The 26,799-nt window shown below is 37.3% G+C and overlaps 1 protein-coding gene across 3 annotated transcripts in view; it reads right to left on the reverse strand.

The window, feature by feature from the left end:
* SYNE1 (spectrin repeat containing nuclear envelope protein 1) overlaps positions 1–26,799 on the reverse strand; it is a 289,742-nt gene that overhangs the window by 143,128 nt on the left and 119,815 nt on the right. For all 3 annotated transcript variants that reach the window (XM_041424009.1, XM_041424008.1, XM_041424007.1), the window contains exons 38-56: positions 26,485–26,638; positions 25,553–26,181; positions 24,721–24,900; positions 23,105–23,255; positions 21,437–21,595; positions 20,305–20,487; positions 18,935–19,036; positions 17,296–17,499; positions 16,141–16,348; positions 15,336–15,448; positions 14,459–14,664; positions 13,240–13,395; positions 11,790–12,081; positions 10,897–11,069; positions 9,163–9,472; positions 7,212–7,376; positions 5,492–5,848; positions 2,070–2,206; positions 930–1,107 (exon numbers count right to left, since the gene is read on the reverse strand). In XM_041424009.1, coding sequence (XP_041279943.1) covers positions 930–1,107; positions 2,070–2,206; positions 5,492–5,848; positions 7,212–7,376; positions 9,163–9,472; positions 10,897–11,069; positions 11,790–12,081; positions 13,240–13,395; positions 14,459–14,664; positions 15,336–15,448; positions 16,141–16,348; positions 17,296–17,499; positions 18,935–19,036; positions 20,305–20,487; positions 21,437–21,595; positions 23,105–23,255; positions 24,721–24,900; positions 25,553–26,181; positions 26,485–26,638 — 4,057 coding nt within the window. The remainder of the gene's footprint in view (positions 1–929; positions 1,108–2,069; positions 2,207–5,491; positions 5,849–7,211; positions 7,377–9,162; positions 9,473–10,896; positions 11,070–11,789; positions 12,082–13,239; positions 13,396–14,458; positions 14,665–15,335; positions 15,449–16,140; positions 16,349–17,295; positions 17,500–18,934; positions 19,037–20,304; positions 20,488–21,436; positions 21,596–23,104; positions 23,256–24,720; positions 24,901–25,552; positions 26,182–26,484; positions 26,639–26,799) is intronic.

Genomic DNA, 26,799 nt, shown 5'->3' on the forward strand with positions numbered 1-26,799 from the left:
TCACCTAATGGAGCTTTCACAGAGAAGGAGAACAAGGTATGACCTTACATTATGAGAGAGTTATAGTGATTTAAAAAAAAGAAACCCACTGTTGAAAAAAACCCCAGCCTTCCTAAAACATTTATATTTAATGTAAAAAATTTCCAGGACTTTTCCCTGTTCTGAAGATATTCTCAATATAATGCAGTCAAATATTTGATATATCAAGACAGCATTATTTCGGCTTTTAAGTAAACTCTTTAAGCAAACAAAAGAGAATATACCAAAATGAGGAAGAGGTGATTTTGCTTTTGGTGTTTTCTGAGAAACAGTTATGAATTTCTTCTGTTACACTGTCTAACTAAAGGTATAACATCCTCATTAAATAATTCTCATTTTGTTAGTTAAAATTATAGCTATGTTCAAGAACTTTCTTTCATTTGGTTTATTAAAATATACTTTCAACTGTCATTCCTTTCCACAGAATTGTTTGGGCTTCTTTTAGTTTTATGTAGAAATATTCTTTTTAAATGCCAACTCACACTGCATATAATTTAACTCTACTCTTGTACCATAAGGGCTCCACTTTCATACATGATGAAAAGTATTCACTTAATTGTGAAATAACTCCAGGTACTAAGACTCGGTTTTGGTATCATTCTTATTTTACAGTACTCTCCCACCTAAAACATATTTTTCTCCCATTGTAAAAAAGAAACAGGCAAGGAAAACTATTGTGAGACATAACTACTTACAAACTGTAGCCCAATAATTAAATTAAACAAAATAGAAAAAAAGAATGAAGTGTTTATTTCTTGGCAATGAGTCACCTTTAGTGTTAACAATAACATCATTAACAAAAGCAGTAATTAATCAAAGAAATAAATCTGAGCTGTACATGAAATTGATTTGGTCTCCCTTAGACTAGTATTTTACTGCTATAAAGTTACCTGTATTTTCTGCAGACTTGCTGAAGCTTCACTGATGTTTTGAGGCACGTCAAAGCACTTGGCAGTGGTGACTCTTGCATTGACCAGCCACTGCTGAAAGTCCCTGAAAGCCGTCCGAAATCTTTGCTGCAAGATCTGCTCTTTGCTCTGACATCCTTTTGAAGCTTGCAGGCAGAGGCTGGGTTTATCACATCAGGGAAGAAGAAAAAAAGCGAGGGAGGGAGGGAGGGAGGGAGGAAAGGCAGGACTCTGTTAGGTGACAATGCTATTATTTTATTCTCTGAAACACAATGGTAAGGGTAGGTTAACCTGGATTCCTCCTACCAAATTTATGCACTTAACTGAGGCACCAGGAAATCCATTAGAAGCTTTCAGTTCTCAAAAGTGAAGCATGTAAATTGGGACATAGCTGTCACAGATATGACAGGTACAAGTGTTTCCACAGAGTGACTCAGTGCACCTAAGCATCAATGTATTCTGCAAGCCTCCTTCTCTCTCTAGGGAGAGGGCGCAGGACTACAGCAAATAAAATTCTGCCTTCTGTGGCTCTGTTAAGTCCACAAGGTTATAAAGGATCAATCTGAGTAATCACATCCTCCTGCAGCTACAGAAGTCAGAAGCTGTAATCTCCTGCAAAAAAGAACAGACCCTTCTGTCTGAAATGCAGGTGCCATACTCCAAAGTAACTCAGAGTGACTTGAGAGAAAGGAAGCAAGCAAATGCTACCTTCCCTAGCTAGTTCCTACTTCAATAAACCAACTAAAAAAAGAAGAAGAATATGAAGGACAAAATCAAGAAAAATATCTGAACTAGCTGGTACAGCTTGTTTTCTTTCAGACAAATAAGACATACTGCTACCTCACATTTTTACAAGGACTCCTATAATACATCAGCTATAGATGTATATTTAGTTTCAGCTGAGTTTAGTGGCATAGCCTGGCTTTAAGAAAAAAAAATTCAAAAAAATCAAATTGCTACTTTGAATCACTTTTGTTGATACCAAAATCAAAATAATGATTCTAACTATTGCATATGTCTGTTTCTAGTTCTAAAATTCTAATTAATGGTTCCCTTAAAGACAGCTCACCATCCCCCCCCACCACACACACGAGATAAACTCTAAACAAGACGAATGCGTACCTGTTATACTCCTTAATCAACCCTGAAACTTTTGAAGAATGAGTACTTAAATCCCTGGAAAATCTACACAGATCATTCAACTGAGTTTTGATCTCATCTGTCATTTGTTCAGACTTTACTAGAGCATCCAATGTTTCCTGTTAAAAAAAAAATAAATGAAAAATATTGGTGAGTAAATATATAAAAAAAAAAAAACACAACCTTTTAATCAAAATTTATCAGACTTTAATTTAACTTATTTAAGACCTATATGTTTACTTTCAAGACTATTTTAGCAGTCAAGTCTACAGTACCTTATTTGAAATTATGAGCTTCTAGAGACCAAATTTCTGGATGCCTCAACTTCCTTAGCTCAAAATGTTCTTGAAGCCCATTTTAATATATTAATTTCATTATAATAAATGAGCAATAGTATTGTCAGTTAGCTGTACACACATAAAAGTACATACATTTGGAGAATAGCAAATTATATGTGTTTATATAAATATAATTATCCTGTTGACTTGAGTTTAACAGGTTCAATTAAAATTTTTTTGAGCTGTGTCCAGAAAGTTGATTTATGCACAAAGTTTTAAACAGATTTGTTTCAACTCTTTTCACATATGACTTCATAATTTAAAAGTACAGCTGCTCACAATCATGACAGAGTAACTGGGTTACTGCCTGTCATTGATGCACTGGAACAGTTCTTGCCTTGGAGACAGTTAAGCCAACAAAACAAAAAAAGATATTTTGTTGGCTTGGCTTGCGTCACAGGAAGAGGTGTGATAAATACTCCGACAAAAACAGTGCTTGATGATGTCCACAGCATCTCCACTGCAGAATCCTGCCAGCTACTCCAGCATAATGAGCTGTGCAGACTTGGCTCCTCGCCTCACTAGGAACTAAATTCTTCAGACATTCCTCTCAGGCTAACAGCAGAGGTTCTGCAGTGCAGGCAGACCAGAGCATTTGGCATGTATAGAATAATTTGGCTAAAGTGCCAGTCTGGAAGAAACTTACAATAAAAACTTGAGAAACAGATCATATGAAGTTGATGTCAGATTTGAACAGGACCTGGAAGTGGGAGATAAAGATTCCCTCCAAACACATTTCTGAAGATGCATATATATGTATGTGTGTGTGTGTGTGTGTGTGTGTATATGCACACATATATATTTCTATATATATATTTATATATATAATACATACATATTCAGAATTTTAAAAAATAGGATGATTAAAAATATACTTTGTAAAGAGTTCTGCACAAAATTTGAATGTCCAGGAAAGCTACAAATGACATGTTGCTGCAGCAGATTTTCAGGACTCCCCTGGTTTACATTATTCATTATCATATTATGGACTATCTTCATTGAGCCACTCATACATCAGAAATCTCTTCAATTATGATTAACAGATACTTGAAATAGTCACTTGTTTCAATGCCATATAAAGTAGCATTTGAACTAAGTAATTATGTAAGAGCAATAATGCTTAGAAAAAAACCCCCCTAAACTACTTTTTGCTTACTTTACTTACAGTTGAACTACTGAAACCACTCTTTTGAAAAGCATTAAAAATAACACTACAATGGGCATTACCTAAACACAGGATGCCACAAATTGCCAAGGGCAGGAATCATCATAATGAATTGCTAACAGACCCTTTTTTATGTAAAGCATCTCTTAAGACAGCACAAGTTTTCAGTCTTAAATAACCTACCTTAAAAACTACTAAAAGGTTATTCTGATTACATACAGCCTTAGGCATAGACTACTAACAAACAGGAGCAATAACTTGCAAAGCAGGGTAAATTTAACTATGGCATTTTTCCATACAGTGATATCACTGTTGCAGCCAGTTGGATTTAATATTGAATCTGACAATTATAAAAATAATTTGCTGAATTCCAAGTGCAAAATCTGTTGCTCTAATGCTGCACATACCTAAGGGAACAGAGCTTCAGTATAAGAGAGTAGCAGAATGATCTTGCTAATTCTACGAATTAGGAAATGCATTTTTAATTTGTGGCCTTGGCTAACATGGCAACAGAATCGCTGCGAGACAAGAGAAAAGGAAACTGCAGTGCTATTTTACATTCACAATAGGGCCTTTCCCTGGGGTCCAACAATGGGAATATTACTGTCACATTTCTTCTAACTGTAAATAAAATTACCTAGTGGGGCTATGCATTGTTACGTCATGAGATGCTCCTGCATCTTCCTCATCAGCCAAACTTTACAACTGTCTAATCTAAGTAAAGTGCTCTTATATAGAGCTACAGTACATACATATCATACATACTACTAATAAAAGCAATATCCATTGAGTTTAATCCTTCTCCATTTATGAAATAAAAAATGCCTGCTGTGTTGATAACAATCCCATGTCTTCCTTTCCTTTTTAAAAACACATATATATGGAACACTTTGCATATTTGTACAATTATTTGCTTCATCTTAATGCCCTCTTTGTTACTCCTACAGACCCACAACGGCACTCAAGCATGCAGGTTCATAAATCCATGCAAGGAATTCTGTGAAAGAGGAAGCCACAGAAATAACTTGGCACAGACCCTGCAGAAGATGAATAATCTCAGTTCAAAGAAAAGGTGTTCTGGGGCTTTTTTGTACATGACTTCAGTCAAGAGGTCAGAAAGTAGGCAATACACACCTCTCCCCCTCTACTGAAACTGCTTTACTACAAGGCTATACCGAAACAGAAATACTCTGTATCTTTCACCAGCATCTGTGATTCATTGTGGTTGAGATACAAACATGTATCTTGATTGTTGCAAATATGCGCATAAATTTACACGGAGGGGCTGTGATATATATACATAGGGAATCTTTTGCTAGGAGACAATCAGGAACAGAAACAACCTCTATTTCTCTCAATTCTACTGCACTCCAAAGCAAAGCAATTAGGAATTAGACCCATTTCCGGATTAGTTTATTTTATTATTGGGCAAGATCTCAACGTGCATAACATAGATGATATTTCAGGAAAAGGAAAGTATAAGCCAAATACCTTCCTGACAAATTGTAATGACACAGTTTCTTAGTTGGCTTTTAGGAAAAGCTTCGCATTTCCTCCATCAAATGCTACTCTGGCTCGAACCACTGAGCAACTTGGAAGCGCACCCAGAGACGGTGTGCCAGCTCCTTGGCTGGCACGCCCTGGGTTTAACACCCAAAATCCGGGCAGCGTTTGCTAAGCCTGGTACAGCAGAGGCCAAGGGGAGGGACGTGTTCTGCCAACACCGCTCGCTGTGATCACAGTAACACAAAGAGTTTGGAAAGTCGGGCTTTCACAGAAATACCTTCCGCAAGTACTGATTTTACGATGCACTGGACAGTCCCGCTTGGCGGAAGTTTCCTGCCCGCGGCGACCACACATCTACAGCGGAAATGCTGCTAGGAAAAGAGACATGCCCTTACTTTCTCCTTGCGCCAGCTGTCCACCACCTCGGCGTCCGTGCTGCGGCTGTCGGCGGGGGCCAGCCCCCGCGCCCAGGCGGCCAGCTGCCCTGCGAGCCGCTGCGCAGCCTCCTCCAGCCGCGCGGCCTGCGCCGCGAACTCCCGCTCCGACAGGGCCATCCGGCTGAGCAGCTCCCGCAGGCCGCCCTGGCTGCGCCGGGCGCTCTCCTCCCACTGCCGCCAGTCCGCCTGCAGCGCCTGCATCTCGGCCGCCAGCAGCTGGCACCCGCCCGCCGTCGTGCCGCGCTTGGCGGCCGGAGCCAGCGCCTCCACTCGGCTCAGCCGGCCCGCGCCGCTCTGCCGGGACTCCACCAGCTCCTGCGGGGCGACATTGCCATGGTAACACGCAGCGCCACCGCTGCGGACTGCGGGGCCCGTCCCATCCCGTCCCGTCCCGTCCCGTCCCGTTCCCGTCCCGTCCCCGGCGCCCGCACCGCTCCGAGCCGCGGCTCCCTGACGGCAGCGGTCTGGGAACCGGGGGAGTAAAACCCAATCAACAATCCCCCAATTGTGGGGATTAAACAGCAGTTCTGAAACTGTCTTCAGCTTTGGAGAGAAAGACGGGAAGAATGAACGTGTTTTAGATATGAAAAGTACTATTTAGGAGATGCGGAACATAAAGATTTTGTTGGGATCTCTTGCGTAAGAAATGCTGGTGTGTAGCTGCTCGCAGCAGTCTCAGAAGCAGAACTGCAGTTTTCAGCCTGCTTGTGACCTGTGATGTGCCAGAATTGGTTGAACATGTTTTTTTCTCAGTATCCGGTTTTGGTTTTGTTTTCAGAGCTAAATTCTATCTATCTACAGCATCCTTATTTCAATATCACACATCTCATACAAGGGAATCTTTCAGTTTAAGAAACTGGAAAATGTGTAAATATCACCCCAAACGCTGCATGCTACAGTCATGTTATTTCTTCTCTTGTTCATCTCATGAACTAGATGCTGCTAACTCCCCCCATTCCCGTTTTACAGATCAGGAGTTTGAGCACAAAGGAGACTGAAAATTACCCCAGAATGTACAAAAATCTGTAATTTGATCTTGGAGATCCTGAATCTTCATCTAGCATTTAACTTCGCTGTGCCACTCTCGTGCTTAGGAGAAGAGTTTGAATATCTGAATGTAAACACCAGGCATGGGCAAAACACATAGCCTGCTTCAGTGTTGCATTCAGGAATATGCAAATTTCTTAAGCACTCAAATAGCTAAGAATAGGTTCTAGGCTAAGGAGAGTATACACAGGGAGGCAACTCACATATTTCTACCATGTTTCAGGAGAGCAATCCTTGTGCTACTTTACACAACTCCATTTCATGCAAAGCGGGAAAGGTTGTCTCTGATTTAGACAATTCTGCTCATGGAGAAAGCATATTTAGGGATGAGGAAAGAGAAGTATTCATTAATCAGCTAAGCCACATTCTTCTGTGATGCCACTGGGCTTCCGCTCTTGCAAATTGTTTCCATGTGTGCCCTGGTTAACTTAGGTCTGATTATACTTTTACTCCATCTGTTAATATGAGAAGGGAGTCGAAAACAAAGCACAGCTTGGAAAGCTTGCTTTCATCTCACTGAAATGTAATCACCATTTCAAAGAAAAAAAAGCAAGATCCCACAACTGTTTGACTGAGTTTTTCTTAAAGCATAGGGTCTGAATTGCAGAAGAAATCATGAATGCTCACTTACATTGATTTTGGCCAGCTTTTTCTGTATAGTTGGTGTATCTCCAGATGCATCTGACCAGCGGTGAAGCTCTTCCTTTGCAGAATGAAGCCAGTCTGTGAATTCATGCACAGCATCCAGATAAAGCAAATGATCTTTCACGATATCCTCCACTTTCCTCATTTTCTCCTATCAATCAGAGAAGAAAGAAAAAAAAAAAAAAGAAATCCTATTAAAGTACTTAAATACTATGCTGGCTTTAAGCATGCAGTGCTGGTTTGACTCCGTAGCATGCATTTGAATAGTGAATAGGGTATAGCTTGTGGCATCAGAACAGAGACTGAGAAACACTGGGAAAGGTTTGGTTTGGGTTGGTCTGGACAAGGATTTTCTGCTGGAGCAGAAGCCTTCTGAAAATGGATGCAAAAATATATCTTAAAAAAGTCTAATGTATGGTTTAGTAGATATCAATGCTGCAGCTGTGTCACTCTGGCATGCTTTTCCCAATACACCCTGGAGAGGCCCTTGCAGATCACCCATGAGCACTCCCAGGGTGCAACATTGCTGCCAGAAACACAGCTCTTACTTAGAAGCACCAAGTCTCCACAAAAGCTAAGCAGAGACATGGAGACATCCCACAGGAAAACCACACACAAAAACTTCCGCTGTCTAAAAGTGCAAAATGATCTTTTGGTGCTGAGTCCTATTTTGACCATCACATCAGAAGTGGTGGCTGTCCCCAGCCACCTACCCTGCAGTCCTGGAGGATGCTTTCCCTGACACAGCTGCCTGAAGCAGCTGCTTCCTGGCTCCATCTTAGCCTTTCAATGTAAGCTTAGAGTGGGGATAGTTTATCTTTCTGTGACACAGTGAAAGAGTACAGGCGTTGAGGTTTGCCTTTGGTCTGACTGAGTAAATTTGTTGCTACATTATTTTGAGTTAGCACTAATGAATGTTTATCAAAACTAACCAAAAGTGAAATGAGCTAATCAAATAGATTTTTACCCCCTGTGTAGACGCTGTAATCTACATTGAAGTGTCTTGGAGCCAGTTTCAAACTAAACCACCTCCAAATTAAACTCAGTTATTTTAAAGTTTGAGTAACTCAACACTCAACAAATGCTATTAAAAAGTTAGATTAACAAGACCCACTGTTCCCTCTGAAAATAATCATCACAATCCCAATGAATGTGTCATTGTCAACTAGACAATGGATAGTTAGTAGCTAAACAAAGAAGAACTTTATACCTTAATTCATTTTATGCAGCAGCAGGTTAAGAAAATGTCCACATGTACCTGACTCTAACCAAAACAGCCTCCTAGGGGAGCAAAAGACTCTTAGGAAAGGAAACCATGCATCCCTGTGTACATTGCTCACACCAAAATGTAGCACCAGTACAAGGGGAGTGTGGAGGCAAGGTGTTTCACTCATGATCTGGTTGGCAGAAGGTCTCAGTGAGCTCACGTCTCTTTCCTTAGAAACCAACCAGAATACCTGTATAGCATGAGCAGTGCTTAGTGGTTTGAAACACCACAAAATATGGGCATAAATCTTTTTGACAATAGGATTTATCTTTTTGACAATATGTTTCCTGCTCAGGGAGGCATTTTATTCTTCCCTTTCTAGGTAAAGAAAAAATAAAAAAATGTTAGGAATGAATGAAAATAATTAGATGAAAAGAAGTGTGTCAGAATATCAGAAATAGTTTTGTATATAAGGAACTAGGAACAAAATGTATGGCCTTCACTTTTCCAAAATCATAATCACAGCAATTTCAACTCTCAATACCATTTTTGCATTCCATTAAATTTTAGTAAATTATATACAAAGTTTTTATTAGACTCAACTATACCAGAGGCAAGATTGTTCACAGTCAATCCTTCAGTTACTGAAAAATACAAAAACTCAGGTTTTTAGCTATATATACAATTGTCTAAACATTTTGCTTACTTGAAATGGAGATACATATCTTACCTTGGCTACAGTTGTGATGTCATTAAACTGTGTTTTTAGTTCTTCTTGAGCTGCATCTCCAAAGGAATCATCCCCCGTTTTTTCAGATAGTTCCACAGCTTTTTCAATGAGTTGCTGTAAATCACCTGAGTGATCCTCTATCTCAGAAACAATAGCCTGGAAATGGTCCAGCTGAGCAAACTTCTCCTTCAGACCAATCTGTGGTTCTAAAGGCTGTTCCACTTTGTGATCCAAATTTTCTAGCCACTGTTCCAGCTGGTTTTTCCTTTCCAGATAGTCATTCCACTGGCTAATGATGGAATCTAGGCAGCTTACATTAAAGGAAACAAAGTGCAGATGAGAACTTTTAAACAGTTTGGAAAAAAAAAAAAGAAAAAGAGGCTGCTTATACTGTAATTACACTGTCTGTAGCCATGCACAATACGTTTAGAAGATACCCTTTTTCTTCATCCTGCTTTTGTTTCCTATATCAAGTTGCATCCAAGTTATTTTAGAATTCCTGTGGCTTTTGGGCCCCTTTGTACAACCAACATTGCTGCCTCCCTATTACAGGTTACGTGAGCAATCTATCTGCCTCAGACTAATGAAAAGCACATTTCAGTGTCCGTTCAGCAAAGTAAAATATGGAACATTACTGGAGTTCTTTTATGATCAGAGTAATAAAATATGCAGCAGCCTATGAAATTACTGTCAATTAAGAGATATTCTGGCAAGCTTTGAAAGAACAAACCCATTATCTATAGACTCATTTACAATTCATAAGATATATTCCCTTCTGTTATATATTGCTTTTCCTAGTAGATCACCATACCTCTTTGGGATTCATGTTGAGGAATGTAATTCTGATTTCACTGGACTTACAGATAGACAAGGGTGTGGTAAGATTTTCCCTCAAAATGCCATGGTCTAACCTAATCTAAAAAATATTTTATGATAAAAATTGGATGAAATTTGAGGGACATTGTTAAGACAGCCCACTATAATTTTCTACATACTATAACAACTGCAATGGTGGTGCAGCTAAGAAAGTGACACCACTTTCAGGTTTTTAAGAAAAATTGTTTTAAGAAAAAATGTAGACAAACTGGTGATAGTCTTCAATCTCTTGAATAACAAAATAGGTGTGATAGAGACCCAGAAAGTATTACCACAGAGAAACTGAGAAACATAAGCCTGCCTAGAACAGCGATGATGGAGGCTTTCAGATGTATAAAGTTTTCTCACACAGGCAATAAGAAAAACTTTCCATTTCCACACAAGTTGAGATGAAATCAGCTTAATATGCAAGAAAGATTATTTGGAGTTGATATTAGGATTTTTTTTTTAATCGAAGAAACATGATGAAAAACAGAATTGAGAAACCTTTCCTGGGTTATGTATGGAAAAGGTAGATAAATATCTGTCACATGTTCTTGGTCCTGCCCATGTACAGGCTCAAAAACTCAGAAAGTGCTTTCTAGATTTTTCTCTGTATGAATTGGTATGACTTTTATTAATTTTTAAATCAATGTGAAGTACCATCTCATATGAAATTTGATTCATCTGATAGGGTCAACTCATCTTTTTTTTACAGGCAATTTTGTGTATTTTTTACAGGCAATTTTGGTTGTCTCTGATAATGCAAACTCTCCTTCACATACCAGTGATGAATGAATGTACTTCTACATGCCGTAAGGCACCACTCTCATAAGCAAAGATGGCAGGGTCTGACCTGTCTTTTCCAGGGATTCTTACCTCTGCCAGTTCACTGAGGTACTGATGACGTCATTCCATACATCCTTCAGCGTCTGAAGCTCAGTTTGTATCACTTTTTGTCCTTCCTCATTGCTGCTTTTAAGTGCCTGTTCTCCTTTCCCAATGGCCATGTTCAGCTTAACTTCACCGTCACCTTTGAGTAAGAGGATCTCCTGTGAGGAAAAACAAGTCAAAAAATTCAAATGTTAACCCGATGAGAAATGAGAGCTATTATTCTTTCAACAGTGAACACCATTTTCTCCGAGCTCATCCATCCTTAACAGTCACATACAGTAGGAATTCCTAGACACCTTTTCTTCTAAGGACCTGTACCTTGTCATGTGCAAGTGATCCAGTAGTTTTTCCCACATCTACAGAGATTTTTCACTGCATTGGTCAACCTAAAATACTGCTCACCCTGCAGCAGATACTGAGGAGGTCAAGCACTGCACACTAAGACGGCACCTCATAGCTAGAAGAAGCCTCAGCAAAGTCCATGGCAGATCTCTTAATGACCTTCCTATTAGCTGTTTATCTAAGCTCTTTCTGAAGACCTCCTGTGATAGACACACCACAGCCATGACAGAGAGACTCTGTCAATTATTCCAAGGCTTCCCCTCTATTAGAAAGCTTTCTGGACCTGCATATACATTTTCATAGTTCATTATTTCTTATGAAATGATGAAATTAAATACCTGACATCTGTTTCCATTAAGCTTCATCCTGGTTTTTTCTACTTCTCATCCCCATTTTTCAAGATAACCTTGAATTCTGATCCTCTTCTTCATAATCATTGAAAGAATAAATTATAAAAATACACCTTTCCCACTGAAGTGACCCACACCCAATATTAATCTTGATGTGTAATATCTATTTTATCTATCTTTCTTTACCTGAATTTGTGTCAATCGTCTTTCCAGGGTGGCTTTGCTTCCAAGAGTGCTCTGTAATGATGCCAGTTTATCTTGAACCTCTTTCACCCATGACCACATACTGTGCAGTGCCTCCTCAAAAGTGAGATGCTCTTGGAGTGCAAGCTGACATGTCCTCAGCTTCTCCTTGACAGTTTTGACCATGTTTTGATAACTGGTGAGATGTTGAGAAGCCAGACGTACTTCTCTCCCTGCACCATGGCCTTCTTCATTTAAAGCCTGTGCCATTTGGGAGAGCTGATCAAAAGAGTCCCTGAAAGAAAATAATGAGACAAAAAGTTTCAGAAAACATGAAGTATTATAGCCATTGCCAGAGGTTATGAATGGTGCTGACATTACACCTATTCCACCAGTGATAAGAGTTCACAGTTAACTGAAAAAATTAGTTAGGAGGCAGACTGAAAGGATATAAGCAGCATGTACTGATTAATATCTTTCCTTGTGTGCAGTGCCATTTCTTGCAGAATTTTGGTGCTCAGAATTATCACAAACATTTAAGTTAAAAGCTACCTTAGTTTTCTTTTCAGCAGTCAAACATTCCATTTCTATATGAACGCTAACCCTTTCGTACCTGCTAAAGCTTCTAAGAAGTTTGCAATTTTGGACAAGTAGGAAGGCATGATGGAAAGGTCATTTTTTCCAGGATTAGACAATGACTCAGATTCAGTACAAAAGTCAGTAAAAGGGATTAAAACTGGGTTTATACAGCCTCAGTTAATCTCAATCTACTTGATCACCCTTCCTGATACCTGATGACTAGAAGGAATTTACATCAATCCAAAATGTCTTGCATCAGTCTCAAGGCTATAGGGAGTGACTGGGTGTTTCTTTTAAAGGTGCTGTGAGACTTGGAAAACTGACTACTGTTTTTGTTCTACCTTCATCAGTTCAATAATGAAAAGAGAATTTGAAAAAACTGTGTACTCAAAATGGCAATTACTTCATAATCTACTGGCTAAGTCTGAATTTTAGAAAGATTTCACAGCTAATGTGAATGCTTTTTGAGCTCCTTTATGAGGCAAGCTGTATGGAGAAGGGGATTCTGCTAACCTGGTTGCATCTGAATGTTACAGGACACAAAGAAAATTTTTAAATGGACATAATGGTAAATGTAATTTTCACTATTGCTTTTGAAAGCAATATTTTTATCTTTTATTTTTAAAAATTACATTTTTCAGTTTCCATTTATCAATGAAGTATGATAAGCTTTTATTAATTTATCAAGAGCAAATATTGGATTTGGTTGAAATTCATTAGAACTTGAAGTATCTGGATTCAGCCTCTTTTCACAGAGTATTTTTCAACACATTCCTCTAGCTTTCAAAAACATACTTTAGCCCAACAATTTCATTTCACTTCTGCCCTAGTAGAGGAAAAAGTGAGAGTATTAGAAAATGTATTTTCAATATACCTTGAGTTCAGCAACTCTTCCAGGAACTTTTCCACTTTTTGCACCTCCTTTTTCTTCTCCGAAACAAGCTGCTTGCTCTCTCCTAATGCTTCTGTGCTTATTCTTTCTTCCATGTCATGCATCCACAGGGCAAGCTTCTTGTACTGATCTTCAAAGCTACAGAGCAGATAAATACTCTCTTAAAAAATACTTCTCAAGTGGAGTGAAGTTGGAAGAAGTTTATATCCACAAGACCGGGTATCAATTTCAAGCTTCGAGAATAAGAGTTGTACACAAAACATAATTCCACGGTGACTACTAGTCTAAAAATATTCAGCAACTCTCAAAAAATGTTCAACAAAATCATGGGAACTACAGGCAGACCAGAAGCCTCCAAAATTTAAAGCGACAGTACTTTTATTTATTACTAGATCCAATAAAAGCAGACCAAAAGAAAGCTTTTTTAAAAAAATTTCTTAATGATTTAGTCTAAGAACAAGCAATGGGTAAAAGTGGGTTTTTTTTTTTGTCAACATTTATGTGCAGAACACCTGAAGTGCTGGGTTTTCAATTTCACCTACAGAAGAGAACTGGAATATTGACTGCTCAGCAACACAGGAAAACAAGTTCTGGCCCTAAGTCTGAAACATTTTTTTTTTCCACAAAAAAAAAAATGTTTCAGCAGGCACACCCTCTCTCCTGCTGTTTTACCCATTACTGCCACACTAACTTTGCTTCCAATTGCAACAGTTTTGAATCTGGTTAGATCTGAAAATAGTTTAACTCTCAAAATTGAAGACCTAAGCAGTAATTTAAGGGTGTTTTCTTCTTGGTTTCTTAGGAAATAGGTCCATTTGGAATGGAACAGAACAGGCACATGTAAAATGCATACTATCTACAAATCCAAGGGCAGAAATGAACTTCATCACGCATTTTCTGTGCAGAAAATGGCATTTAAATTACTGGAATCCCAACTGCTGATTTGGAGTTTCACAAGCTACAGAGAATTTCTGCATGTATGATCATGAACCCTCATCCTTTAACCAAATTGATGTCTTTGGAGCAAGACCTGTTGATTTTATTTTTTTTTCTTATCAGAGAACTTCAATTTCTCTTAAATACTTCCAAAGAAAAAAGCAAACAGGACTAGAGCAACTGGAAATAATATTGCTTTTTTGCCCTGCACTTTGGAAGCCAGACCATTTCATGCAGTCTATTTGTGACTACTTGTATTACTCACTTTCCCAGGTGAGAGGCACAAGCTTCCAGGGCCTTCTTGTCATTCAGACACTGGTTGAGAAATTCCTGGAAGTTCTGGTTAGACTTTGCTATTTGCTCCTGAATATGGCTCACAACTGGTTTGGGTAAACAACCATATAAACTTTCTCCTTCCTTGCAGGCAGCATCTAATTTTTTCTGTCCTTCATTAATAGAATCCAGCACAACCTGTGCAATGAGAGAATATAGCACATAAGATTTGATAATTAAAGGTAAGTAATATTTCTATGAGAAGTGGTCAGATTTCTCCAAGAAGATGGCAGCCATGTTTAGCTGTGGAAAAGTTTCTAAGCAGATATTTCAAATAAAATTTTATGAAGTGGTGCTGCAATTCACAGCACTCAGTTTTTTATTTGATCCCAAGGTGGTCATGGCTTTCTCGGAAGTTTAATAATCTCTTGAAGATGTTGCACATTTCAGGAATTAGGGCTGCTTACAATAGGTATCTGCTATTTATGTTCTGTCTCATCAAAAGTATATACATACAATTTTTGACATATCAGTATTAATCTGAAATATTGAATAAGTGAAAGTGTTATAAAAATAGGAAAAGGAAATAAATAGAAAGAAAAAAATGAAAAATATTAATAAACAGAAACAAGAATATACAGTTACACATAAACTTCCCAGAAATTAAATTCTGATCTCTCTGAACAGGGACCAGTTTTCACTGTATTACCTCTCCAGTACATTCTCCTACCTCAAACCATTCTTATATTACCTTTTTAAAAACAAAAACAACAACTCTGTTAGTATCTACAAATTATTTTACAGATATTATTGGTTCCTATACTAAATTACTAATTACTGTTTGTTTTATTTTAATTTGTTCACTATACCTGCAAGTCATGTAGCTTTGCCTCTATAGCTTTGCTGTCCCCAGACCTGTCAGATGATTCTTTTACTGCAGCCTTCACACCAGAAAACCATTCCTGGAATTCTTGCATAGAGTCTTATTTAATAAAAAAGTATAGAGAAGAGAAGTTTTTAAGATACAGCATTATTCACAATATTATACAGTTGTTTCAAACAATTCTTTTATCCTTCAGGAATAGTGTATAAAAGCTAACAGAACAAGTCTAATTGTCTTCAGTAACCTTGGGAGTAGGATTAATTTCATAAGGAACTTGATGTTTCCACTGTAAACATCCAAATTTGAACAGTCTTACCAGGCTGCCCTTGACAGTCAATTTCAGTTTATGACACGTCCCAGTTTCATGCTAGATAAAATCAAAATCAGTATCTTAATAAATAAGACTAAAAGTTGCTTACTTTTCTCCACTGACTATTCAGGGAACTCAGGAAAGACTTGAGATGGGTGCTTTTACAGTATAAATACCTCAATTTGGTTATATACCTCTCCTTATTGCAAATAAACAAAGTGTATTTAAGCGATAGAGGTGAATCCTAATAGTGAGGAAAGGTGCATTGTCATGCATATTACATGGTTAGAGTTGAGTTTATCTAAAATGCTTTGTTTCGTAGCAGTTATCCAATGAACATTTGGTAACAAGACTTTCTGAGTGGCTCCATACAAAAAGTTGCAATTGCAAGTGATGTCACTGGAAACTCTCTGGCAGACTCCAGAATGACTCACCGCTGCGGGCTAACAGCTCACTCATATGAACCAGCCTGAGGACTCACAGAGGAAATGTTTTTCCAAGGACTCCTGCATCCTGGCCTGTGTTCTGGAACAGAGTAGATTCACAGCTTCATACTTCTTTATTAACAAAGTGACAGTGCCACCAAGAGCTTCCAGCTCTACCGAATGGTATTTGCGACAGAGGCTGTTGAGGGTCTCCCGGGTTGAGTCGATGCTGCTTTGCTGAAGCTGAAGGTCCTTTTGTGTTTCCTGAAAATGAAGGTACAACATAATTATGATATTTATAAAGAAACAAAAGAACTGGCTTTTTCTCAAGCATTCCTACTCCTGCCATATGTTCTTTCCTCCTGTGGTCTGTAAGTCATCCCAGACACAATGAAGGGAAGATGCACTGGATTGTGTTTTCTGAATTTTCCAAGTGAGATGAATCCTTGAAAATAAAGAGCCATTGTAGAAATGTGAAAAGTGCTATTTCTCATGATTTATTACTCTCTTATAAATAAACACATTTCAAGGCATATTGAATAGAAATAGGTATTTTCAGCAAAGTCCGAAGGTACATCTGGGATGCAATATGACACTGGTATTTGTCAGGAATTCTGAATGAGAGGGACTTTACACACAACTTGAGAGAAACATTTTCTAAAAATTAAATGTGAATTGGCCAATATATCAATATTAACTGTGCTCACAGTTAAATACCTCCATGCGGTTTGTTACGTTATGATGTGCATAACTGCATCCAGTAAAGAGAGCACCTGGATGTAGCGAAAAGAATTGTTATATTTGATGACTGAGATAGAAGTTTGTGTTGAAATTGAATTTGGACCAGTGACTTTTACTGTGATGTGCTGTGAGTTTCGTAACTTAGTGAAAGGGAGTCAATGCACTTGCAAACATGCTGGAGTAATGACTAAGGAGTTCAATGTAACAAAATCAGTTCTTGTCACAAGACCATATTATTTATTAAAATTTTCTAAAAGGTTTCTATAAAGTTAATAAATCTGAACTTTTGTTCATTGGTGCAACTCCCTGAAAATTATCACTGTATTATTTGCTAATATTCTAGCAGCTGTGCAGGAGATATGCATTTTTTATCAAAGGAAAATTAAGTATAAAACTCAGAAAAAAGAAATCCCCAAAGATCATAAGGAAAATGCATAAGGAAAAGTATATTGATTTTCTTCAGCATTGACCTTTAGTTTATTTAGAGCTTCAGGATCCAGGTTACGTGCACAGCTTAACAGTGTCTCTTCCACTTGAGTTAGCCAGTCTGTCATCTGACCAATCAGCTTCTGTAACTGCATCTTCTGAGTACTGAAATCTTTCAGTGTCTCTTTTGCTGTCTCTGATATGTCTTTGGCATGTTCCAACTTCTGCCTCAAATCCGATTCTATAAACTAAAACCAAAATGTTATGTATTAAGGTATTTAGCAATAAAAATGTTTATGATGGTAAATGCTTATTGAAAAAAATGGAAGGTAGGAAAGTGGCACACGATAATTTTGCTCTCTTTACAACTTTAACTGGAGATACTTACATACCTACAAAATTAGAACCATTCAGGATTAAGTCTTAGGTATATAATAATCCAAAGAAGGAATACTAATTTACAAAAAGCCAGACTGCAAACTATTGCAGTTATTATTCATTTCTGAAAAATTAAACAGTTGGTATTTCCCCTTTACTAATTTGCCATATATACAGAACATGACCTACACTCAAACATCTTGATAAAAATAAATATCAGTTTGGGAGTGAGCCTTAAGAGCACTGAGGCTTAAAGTACCACAGTATAAGGCAGGCGAAAATTGAAGACAGTACAAAAAATAAGGTAGAATCTTGCCCCTTAACCTGTTCAAAGTCAGAAATATGCAAAATTATAGTAGATGTTAGCTGAGCACATATCACTAATAGAAGTAAATCTAATCAGTCATAATAGGGTACTATATATAAATCAGATTCACAGAATCCTTTGTGTTAGAAGGGACCTCTGTAGATTCCTTAGTCCAAGTTCCCTGCCAAGGCAGGGTCAGCTACAGTAGGTGACACAGAAACACATCCAGATGGGTTTTTTTCCTTCTCCAGAGAGGGAGACTCCACAACCTCCCTGGGCAGCCTGTTCCAAAATGTGGACAAGGTTTGAGTGTTACATTAACTTCCATTAAAACCTGATATGTATCAAGATAATATCCCTGCCCATGGAAATTACAGAAGTAATCTTACTTTTTTTAAATTTCTGACATTAATTTAATAATCTCAAACACCAATTTCTGTTTGAAATCAAAATGCCAAAATAATAATACTTTGGTTTTGAGATGGCCCTAGAACACAGAAATAAGTATCTGGCCAAAAGTTTAACAGCTCACCTTTGTGTTCATTGTTTTACATTTTTTTGGTAAGAGCTAGTTCAGGGCCCTCATTCTAGTCCACTGAGGAATACTTTTTGGGTAACAAAGTAAATGAACATATTTTACTGCCTTATAATCCTTTCAAGGAAACAAGCTGTGCATGCACTCACGTGTCATACAGCTTAATGTTGCACAGAGTAGAGAATATCTTATCAGCTACATTATAAACTATTTCTTCTATTTTGATTTATTAAAAAATACTCCTACAACCCTCATGTTCAATTACTTTATGACATACTGTTGATACAAAAAAAAATCAAGGTTACCTAGAGAAATATGAACAAAGAATAGTTATGCTACATATAAATAATAATGCTACATCTGTCACCTTGAAAGAAAAAGGCGGTGTAGGAAAGACAAAAATTTCAGAATTTTTTTTTTGTTATTTGAGCACAACCTGTGGTTACCAATGTCTTTATTTTACCTGGAGATCTGCAGGAGGCTCTTGACTATGGGTCAGTTCTTTGAGTTCTGAAATTTTGGAACTAAGTTGCTCCAACTTCAGTTCTTTATTCTTGACTTCAGACTGTAAAAGAGATGTGGTCAAAGTTTCATACCAAACTACAAGAAGCTTTCAGACTTTCAGAAGTATTCTCAATCAATTTCAAAATTGAAAGAAAATGCAAACACAGTTTAGCAACCAGAAGGAAAACAATGTGTACTAATTTTGTGCTCTAAAAATCTCACATCTCTTTTTCCTTATTAGACTCAGTTCAGAGTAATTTTCCCCTCCTTTAAAATAACCATACAAATTATACCATTTAAAATGCTCTAAAATCTTTTGTTTGTTGAAACTGGGAAAATAAAGATGAAAATGTCATTGCTTATTTGACTGGAAGTACCTACTGGGGGTGTGAGGTTCCACTGAAAGATTAAATTGCCGAACTTTACATCTGCCCTGAATGCCAAGAAGAATAGTTAGGGGGCATTTTGTTCTAGGGAGGATATAATATTAGGTGGGCAGTGAAGAAAGTGATGACTGAATTCAGGCCACAGAAGAAGTGAACTGATTGTTGTGTCCATGCTCATCTATTTCTGATTGCTGAAAGGGCAGGACCCTGCTGTCACCAAACTGCTCTTCCTCTTGCCTTTGTAAAACAGAGTGCCAAAAAAAGGTACTGTGCATTCTGTGGCTGTAAACGTACACTCAGTGATCACACCTGCTATTCTGGCTCTCCTGCATATCATGTGCACCTGTGGTTTGGGTAGTCTGCTTTTACTCTGAATTGGTTTTAACAGCAATGAATTTAGGTGGTTGGATTGCTATGTAAGGCATTTGATAAAGCTTAACCTTGAGCAAAATACTGACTTATTAATGCTAATATTCTACCACAATTCTTGAATATGTTCACTGTGCATCTTCTTAAGGAAGTAATTTATTCCAAATGAAGTAGAATATGGCTCAGTTTATGCCAATTTATCTTGATATCTCTTTTATTGTCTGGAGAACCTGCTTTCCCGGATGAGGTTTTAGAAACTACTCATTTTTTTGCTGAACTTTAGCTGAAGTTGTCTAAAATTTCCATTGGTTTTTACTGGAACAGAATTACTAGAACCAAATATAACTGCAAGAGCCAAAATAACTATGGAGCTTAGATTTAGTAAGATGTGCCATTTCTGTCAGAAGCAAACACCTTCTAATAAAAAGGACAGGAATGCTCTCAGCTAGCTCTTGGGTACCAGCACTTGAACAGAGAACACAGAGGTCTGCAACAGCAGTATCTTCTGTCTATGCTGAACATTTCTTGACATATTGGTCCACAGCATTTTAATCACTGATTTATGGGTAAGAACCTGGAAATCTTTCAGGAGGAGTTCCATTCTCTGACTGTTACTGAAGTTGTTGATGCCTTCATTCAGCTGAGAAATGCACTTATTACACCATCCATCCAATTCATCTCCAGTTTTCAGGATGTCATCCCATAGAGACACACTTATGCTCAGTCGGTCAATGTTCTCATCAAGTCTTTCAGACACCTTTTAGGAAAGAAGGCTATATCAATACCATTCAAAAATTAATTTTAGACTCTATTTTGCAGACAGTTATAAGACAAATGCATAAAAAATAATTAGTAAGCCTGGGTAAAATAATTTTATTGGATTTAGTTCTAAGTTCTGAATTCTAATTTCAATTTAGTTACCCAGATCATAAAATGAACACAAATCTTATGTGTCTCTTTCCAAATATTTGTATATTTTTTACTGGAAAAGAGTTCAATGTTCAAATAAACTTGACTTTTTTTTAAAAAAAACCAACACTTTTCCTTCTTATTGTAATGTAGTAATTCGGTAATAAAGCAGTATAAATGTGAAAATGTAAAACATTAGGTAGAAATTCTTTAACATGAAGTTGGTGAGATACTGAAACTAATTATCCAGAGCCATTGCAGATGCATCCGTGGAAATGTTGAAGGCCAGGTTGGATGGGGCGTTGAGCAACCTGGTGTAGTGAAAGTTGCCCCTGCCCTGGCGGCAAGGGGTTGGAACCATATTTTTAATGTCCCTTCCAAGCCAAACCATCCATGATTCTGTAACTAGCTTTTATGTTATGTTTCTCTCCTATAGTGAAGTCTTTCTCAACATATTTAGCTTAATGTAATTTACTGCCGAACTTATTAGTCCAATTTACTTCTATAAAGTATTGCTGGTATGCAGTAAATGTGAGTCTTAATGTGTGAGCAAATTTACAGTAGTAGCATTCATACACTGCTGTAATACATAAATTAAAATCTATCAAATTTAGGTCATACAGTAGTCAACTTCATGCATACAGTGGACGCCAAATCCTTCTGACTAAGACTTTGAATTAACACTTCAAAGTAAATTCTACTAAACAATTATACTCTTAGATCCTAAAAAAATAGAAATATTGTCAGCTTAGCCTAACTTAAAAACTATATTTGTCATATAAACCCCAGATTCTTACATCTAGCCATTTGTCCACCACGGAGTTCATATCTGTTTTCAGTTCAGTGGAGTCGCAGTTGTGCACTCTTTTCAGTTCTGCTAACAAATGTTTTCCTTTATTAGTGAAAGTATCCAGGTCTTTTTGTTTATCACACAGATCATTCTTGGCAGCTTCATGCTGTGGACATAAATGTTTGTTTAATGAAGCCTTAAAGAAAGAAATAAAAATCAGTTCTCCAGGTAGCCATCCCTAGCTCTGAATTTGCTAATTTGAATTTGTTAATTCTCATATCTAATATTGAACTATTCCACAAAATACAAAGCAACTGACATGGTTTACTCATGAGCATAATCATATAGGATGATTGTTACAAATAAATCACACAGGTGACAGTAACAAATTTTGTATTTCTTCCACTTGGTAACCAGATATTTTCTGGACTTAGGGAAATTTCATTTTTTTATTTGCCTTTCCATTCTTCATTATTGAATAATCGCTTCAGGAGTCATAGCAAGGTAAACAGAGGGTACTGCAAATAAAATTTAGGATTAAAAACACCATCACTACTAGGCATTCTGGAAACCAAAAGTACAGATGAGTTCTGAAAGGAACTAGACAAAATCATAGGGCTACTAAGTTTGCAACCCTAGGCATAGGGAAATCTTTAAAACATTGTCATTGAAAAGGTGAGATGTTGAGAACAGACCACAGTAAGAATCTTATGTTTTTTCTACAGCAAGTACTAGAGAGCAGTACTTAACAATAAGCTACTAATCTGTATGCACTATGGCCGAAACATTTATTGCACTTGAACTTCTTCAGGCCTAGATGTGGCCATGGCTGCAGTGGGGAATTTTCCTCAGCCTAAGGCTCAAAGAAATGATGTGGAAATTACATTAAATTCTTTTTTAGACTGGTGAGCTCTGTTCTGGCTTTTTTGTTCTTTCAAGAGGTCTATTAGAAGAGGCCATAAATACACGCAGTTTAGAATAAGGTTTATACAGATCTGACTGAAAGATTTTTAATCAAGCGCTCAATAGGCTTCCAAATTAAATTACCCTCCAAAGGAACAGAAAGAATTTAACTCAGAACTGGTTTTCCTGGCAGGCTGATGGACAGCAGAATTTAGTATTTTTGAAATACAATTCAATGAAATTAATACAATGTAGGGATCCAAATACTTCATCTCTGCTCAATGGCTAGTATCAGCAATATACATCATGGCTGAAGTCCTCTCAGGGAAAGAGAGAGACATAAAAATTTTACACATCGGAAATGTGTGCAATTCATGGTTTTTTTGGTGGCCCTTTATCTATTCTAAAATTTACCCAATATAGAAAAACAATGAAGAATGTTGACTAGAACTATCCTTTCATACTATGATAGGAATATATTCTCAATGTATTTTATATAATGACTTTTCCACTATTTTCCACTTATGCTTTCCATATATTAAGAATCTGCATTTCCATTAACAACAGATTAATAGATCTCACCAAAATGCAAAAAAGGGCTGTATTCTTTCCTCACCATAATCAGCACAATTTAAACCCTGAATGTCAGTGTGACAAGATTTAACAGTGAATTCAAGGAGCTTTAAACACAGCTCAAGGGCATCTTAAAAAAAAAAAGTAAATTCAATAAAAAAATTGTTAAAATTCCTCAAAGGAAAATATATGTCCTTACCTTCGATAATATTCGCCTGACATCTTCATGATCCTTCCATATGGATTTGGTCACAGAAGCACTGTTAGCACTGTCTATGACTTTCATTACTGTTGACTTCAAGCTCTGATATTCCTTCATCAGATCGATCAGAACACAGGACTGCTCCTTTCTGTAATATGAAAAAGCTGTTTTAGTACCACTTGCTGCCCATGTTTCTGAAGGACAGAGAACATGACATAGCAATTCGCCATGGGAAAACCAGGATGCAGTGATAAACATGAATTGGGCAGCCAAAGAAATATGAATATTTTGGGTTTAGAAATCACTGTTGATTCATCACAAAACATCTTACTGAAAAGACGTGAATGTGAATTGCCATCTCATGTGTATCAGATAATAAAGCAACTGACTTCAGCGGAAGAGAGATTGAAACTGGAATTTAAGCTTCTCAGTTCCTAAGTTTAACATCTTTTTGACTGAAAACCACATTATAATAATTGTGCCACTCACAGTTAATTAAAAAAGAAAAACAACAAACAAACTTGTTTCCTTAACATGGAGTTGTTTTGGGGGTAAAAAGAAGCAGAAATAAAGACTAAAGCAATGCATACTAAGGTCTGCTTATTTTGTCCTCCAATTGTCAGATGCATGCTTTTGGGACTAAAATGTTATATTTAGCTTACCTCCTTCTACTGAGAATAATTTAGCCTTCTGTAAAAACAAGCTTAATTTTTTTCCCACCCTCTCTAGGAAACCTTATGGCAATGGACAGAGGAGAGAGACCTATTCAATCCATTCCTGGTGTTTATACTGAAGAGAGAGAAGCAAAACTGATACTTTGGATATATGCAATGTTTATTTGTAAAACAGTGTTTTTCAATGAAAGGATTTTGGGAAACATGACATTGTCAAAAAAGAGAAGTGACTGTTTTAGGAGCTGGCTCTTCTCTGAATGCTCCAAAGAGCTCTCCAAAATAAGCAAGTTCAAGAGGGTCTAAAATTGTGTATATATGAGAGAGAAAATACTTTTCTTTAAAGTTAATCATGAGGCACTTAAGATAAAGAAAGGGGTATGATAAAACTTTCTCTGGTTTCTTTAGCTTCTTTCATTATCATCTTTCATTGATAAAACTGATAAAACTGATCATCTGATCACGTGTCATATACAAACACTGTAACAGATTACACACTAATGATTATTATAAACCCATCCCCTAGGGCAGATAGAAATGCTTTAAAAAAAATCATCTAGGACCACTAATATAGAACTGTCAGAAACACATAACCAATAGGGAATGAAAATTTGTGCTAGGAGAACATGTGCCAGCTAGAGTGACAGCAAAAACTCAGTGGAGAATTCTTACCTTTCAGAAAACAATAGCATGTAATATAGCATGTATGTAATAAAATGTATATCTGTCATACTGTACTGAGAACCTGTTTGTGGCCTTATTAATAGTATAAGTACAAATGGTACAAATATTCTTGTTAACAGTGTGTTTCCATCTTCTACTAAGTATTTAACCTACAAGCTCTGTCGCCTGTAACTAATATAGCAAGAAGATATTACATGTATTAACTGTGTCTCTTTCCCTATCTTCTCCTTTCTTAGCTTAAGCTAAAGATCTACTTACTTTTCTTGTATAGCTTTCTTGGTATCCTTCCACAGAGATTCTAAGCGATTTATCTCTTTGTCACTCTCAGGAGCAAGTGTGATATCTTTTTGGGCTATTTGTTTTGCTTTGTCCATGAGCCACTGGAGTTCATGCTGGTGAGAATTCAATTCTTCATCCAACTGGTTAAAGACCCTCAATCTGCAAGTTAAAAGACCGTTAAAAGACCAGTTTCAAATTTACTTATTTTCACTTTTTTTTTTTTTTTTTTTTTTGCAAGAGAGAGGAGAAAGAAAGAATGAAACAGTTGTTCTTAGTGTTACTGTGCACAAAACTCCCTTTTTCTAATATTTCCTACAATATTTGGAGGGGTTTTTTTTACTAGGACTGATATCAGACTGCAATTTTTCTGATACATATACTTCTATAAAATCATATAGATACCCTCAAGCAGTCACCTGGAAATATACTCAGATATTTAGATTAATACTTTATTACAATAAGTGTTTTTAATTCCATCATCCCATGTACAATCTTCAGTTCTGCAAGGTAGAGATAGTTATGTTATATGGGATTTCTAATAGCTGTTTGGATCTTAGATTCATAATGACATAATATATTTTTGAAATGTAGGCTTTCAATACTGTTCTTTCAATATCAAAGATTAGCAGAACTTGCTTAGTGTTTTGTGCATCCAAATAGTTCACTTATTTACAACATTTTATTAAGTTGTATTAAGATACACATGCTTGGCAAGAAATAGAGTACCCAGGTAGAAAACCCACACATGCCTCCATTGAATCATAAAAGGTCTAGAGTTTGCAATCAAGTGTGGAATTGCCAGTGGTTTTACCTTTGCTGCAGAGCTTGTAGTGTTGTCTCCTTCAGGCCCTCCTTGTCAGCCTTTTCTTCAGTGTCTTCAATGCTCTTCAGCAACTGTTCTTTATGCTCCATGAAAGATCTTTGCAAGGCTCCAAGAGCTTCTGCCTCACTTTGTTTGGTTCCCAGCAGGTTTTGAACTGCCTCCAGTTCCACACCCAGGTTATCCACCATAGCCCTGCAGGAGGTCCTCTGCCCAGAAATGCTGTGTTTCAGATGATATTGAGCCTTAGTAAGGGAACCATCCAAACTGATAGCATCAGACTCCAACTTGTTAAGATCCTTAATAACACCACTGAGTTCCTTCTCCAGCAACTCAGATTTAGCTTTATCCATATTTCCTGTTTTCTCCACTGTCTGCCTCAGCTGGTGGAGCACTCCTGATACAGCACTATGGAGATCCAGGAACATTCGCAACTGATCCAGGGCCTCCTGTCTTTGGCTAGTTATCTGACTTGCCTCTTGGAAGATCTGAAAGCAATCTTCAGTCTTTCCCTGCAATGTCTGCTGGTCCTCTGGGCTGCTGAAAGAACCCAATTTCTCTACAAGCTCCTTCAGAATTTGTAACTCCTGTTTCTTACTTTCAACTTCCATTGAGTGATTCTATGGGAAAGAAAGAACATAGAGCTGAGCTTCTTCTTCAAATCAAGAGCTCGGGAAACATTTTAGTACTAAACTTATGAGCAAAACAAGTATTACTGAGGGGTTTTCAGTAGGAAAAAAGGAAAAAAGTTTTCAGTTCAGTGTTACAATTTTGCTTTTAAACTGTGAAATAACAAGTCTGTATGTGACTGCAACAGCATACTGGTTTTCAAACAAACAAATTACTGGCGAGTTTCAGATGAGTATTTAGCCAAATGTACTGTACAATTTCTCCATCTTTAATATTTACATCCAGAAGTTTACCTTAATGTGAGATGCAGCTAGTTGTTGATCAGCTGTGCTTATCTCTGAAGTGGCTTGTAGTTCAGCAAGAAATTGCTTAATCCAGTCTGAAAACCTGAGCAGGAGCTCATCAAACTGCCCATGCTCAGCAACAAGTGATTGAAGGAAGTTGATCCTACAGAATGTCAGATGTAAATATGAAAGCACTTGATGCAATTTAATCACTTCCCGTAATCAAACCCACGGCTGACTGGTCAGCATTAAAATCAATGCCAGATGGAAGGACAGTAGGAAAAGTTACTTTAGTTTGCCATATTGATTTTCTAATTCTGGGGA

This window comes from Onychostruthus taczanowskii, unplaced genomic scaffold (genome assembly GCF_017590055.1).
Source record: "Onychostruthus taczanowskii isolate IOZ18803 unplaced genomic scaffold, ASM1759005v1 scaffold8, whole genome shotgun sequence".
NCBI lineage: Eukaryota > Metazoa > Chordata > Aves > Passeriformes > Passeridae > Onychostruthus > Onychostruthus taczanowskii.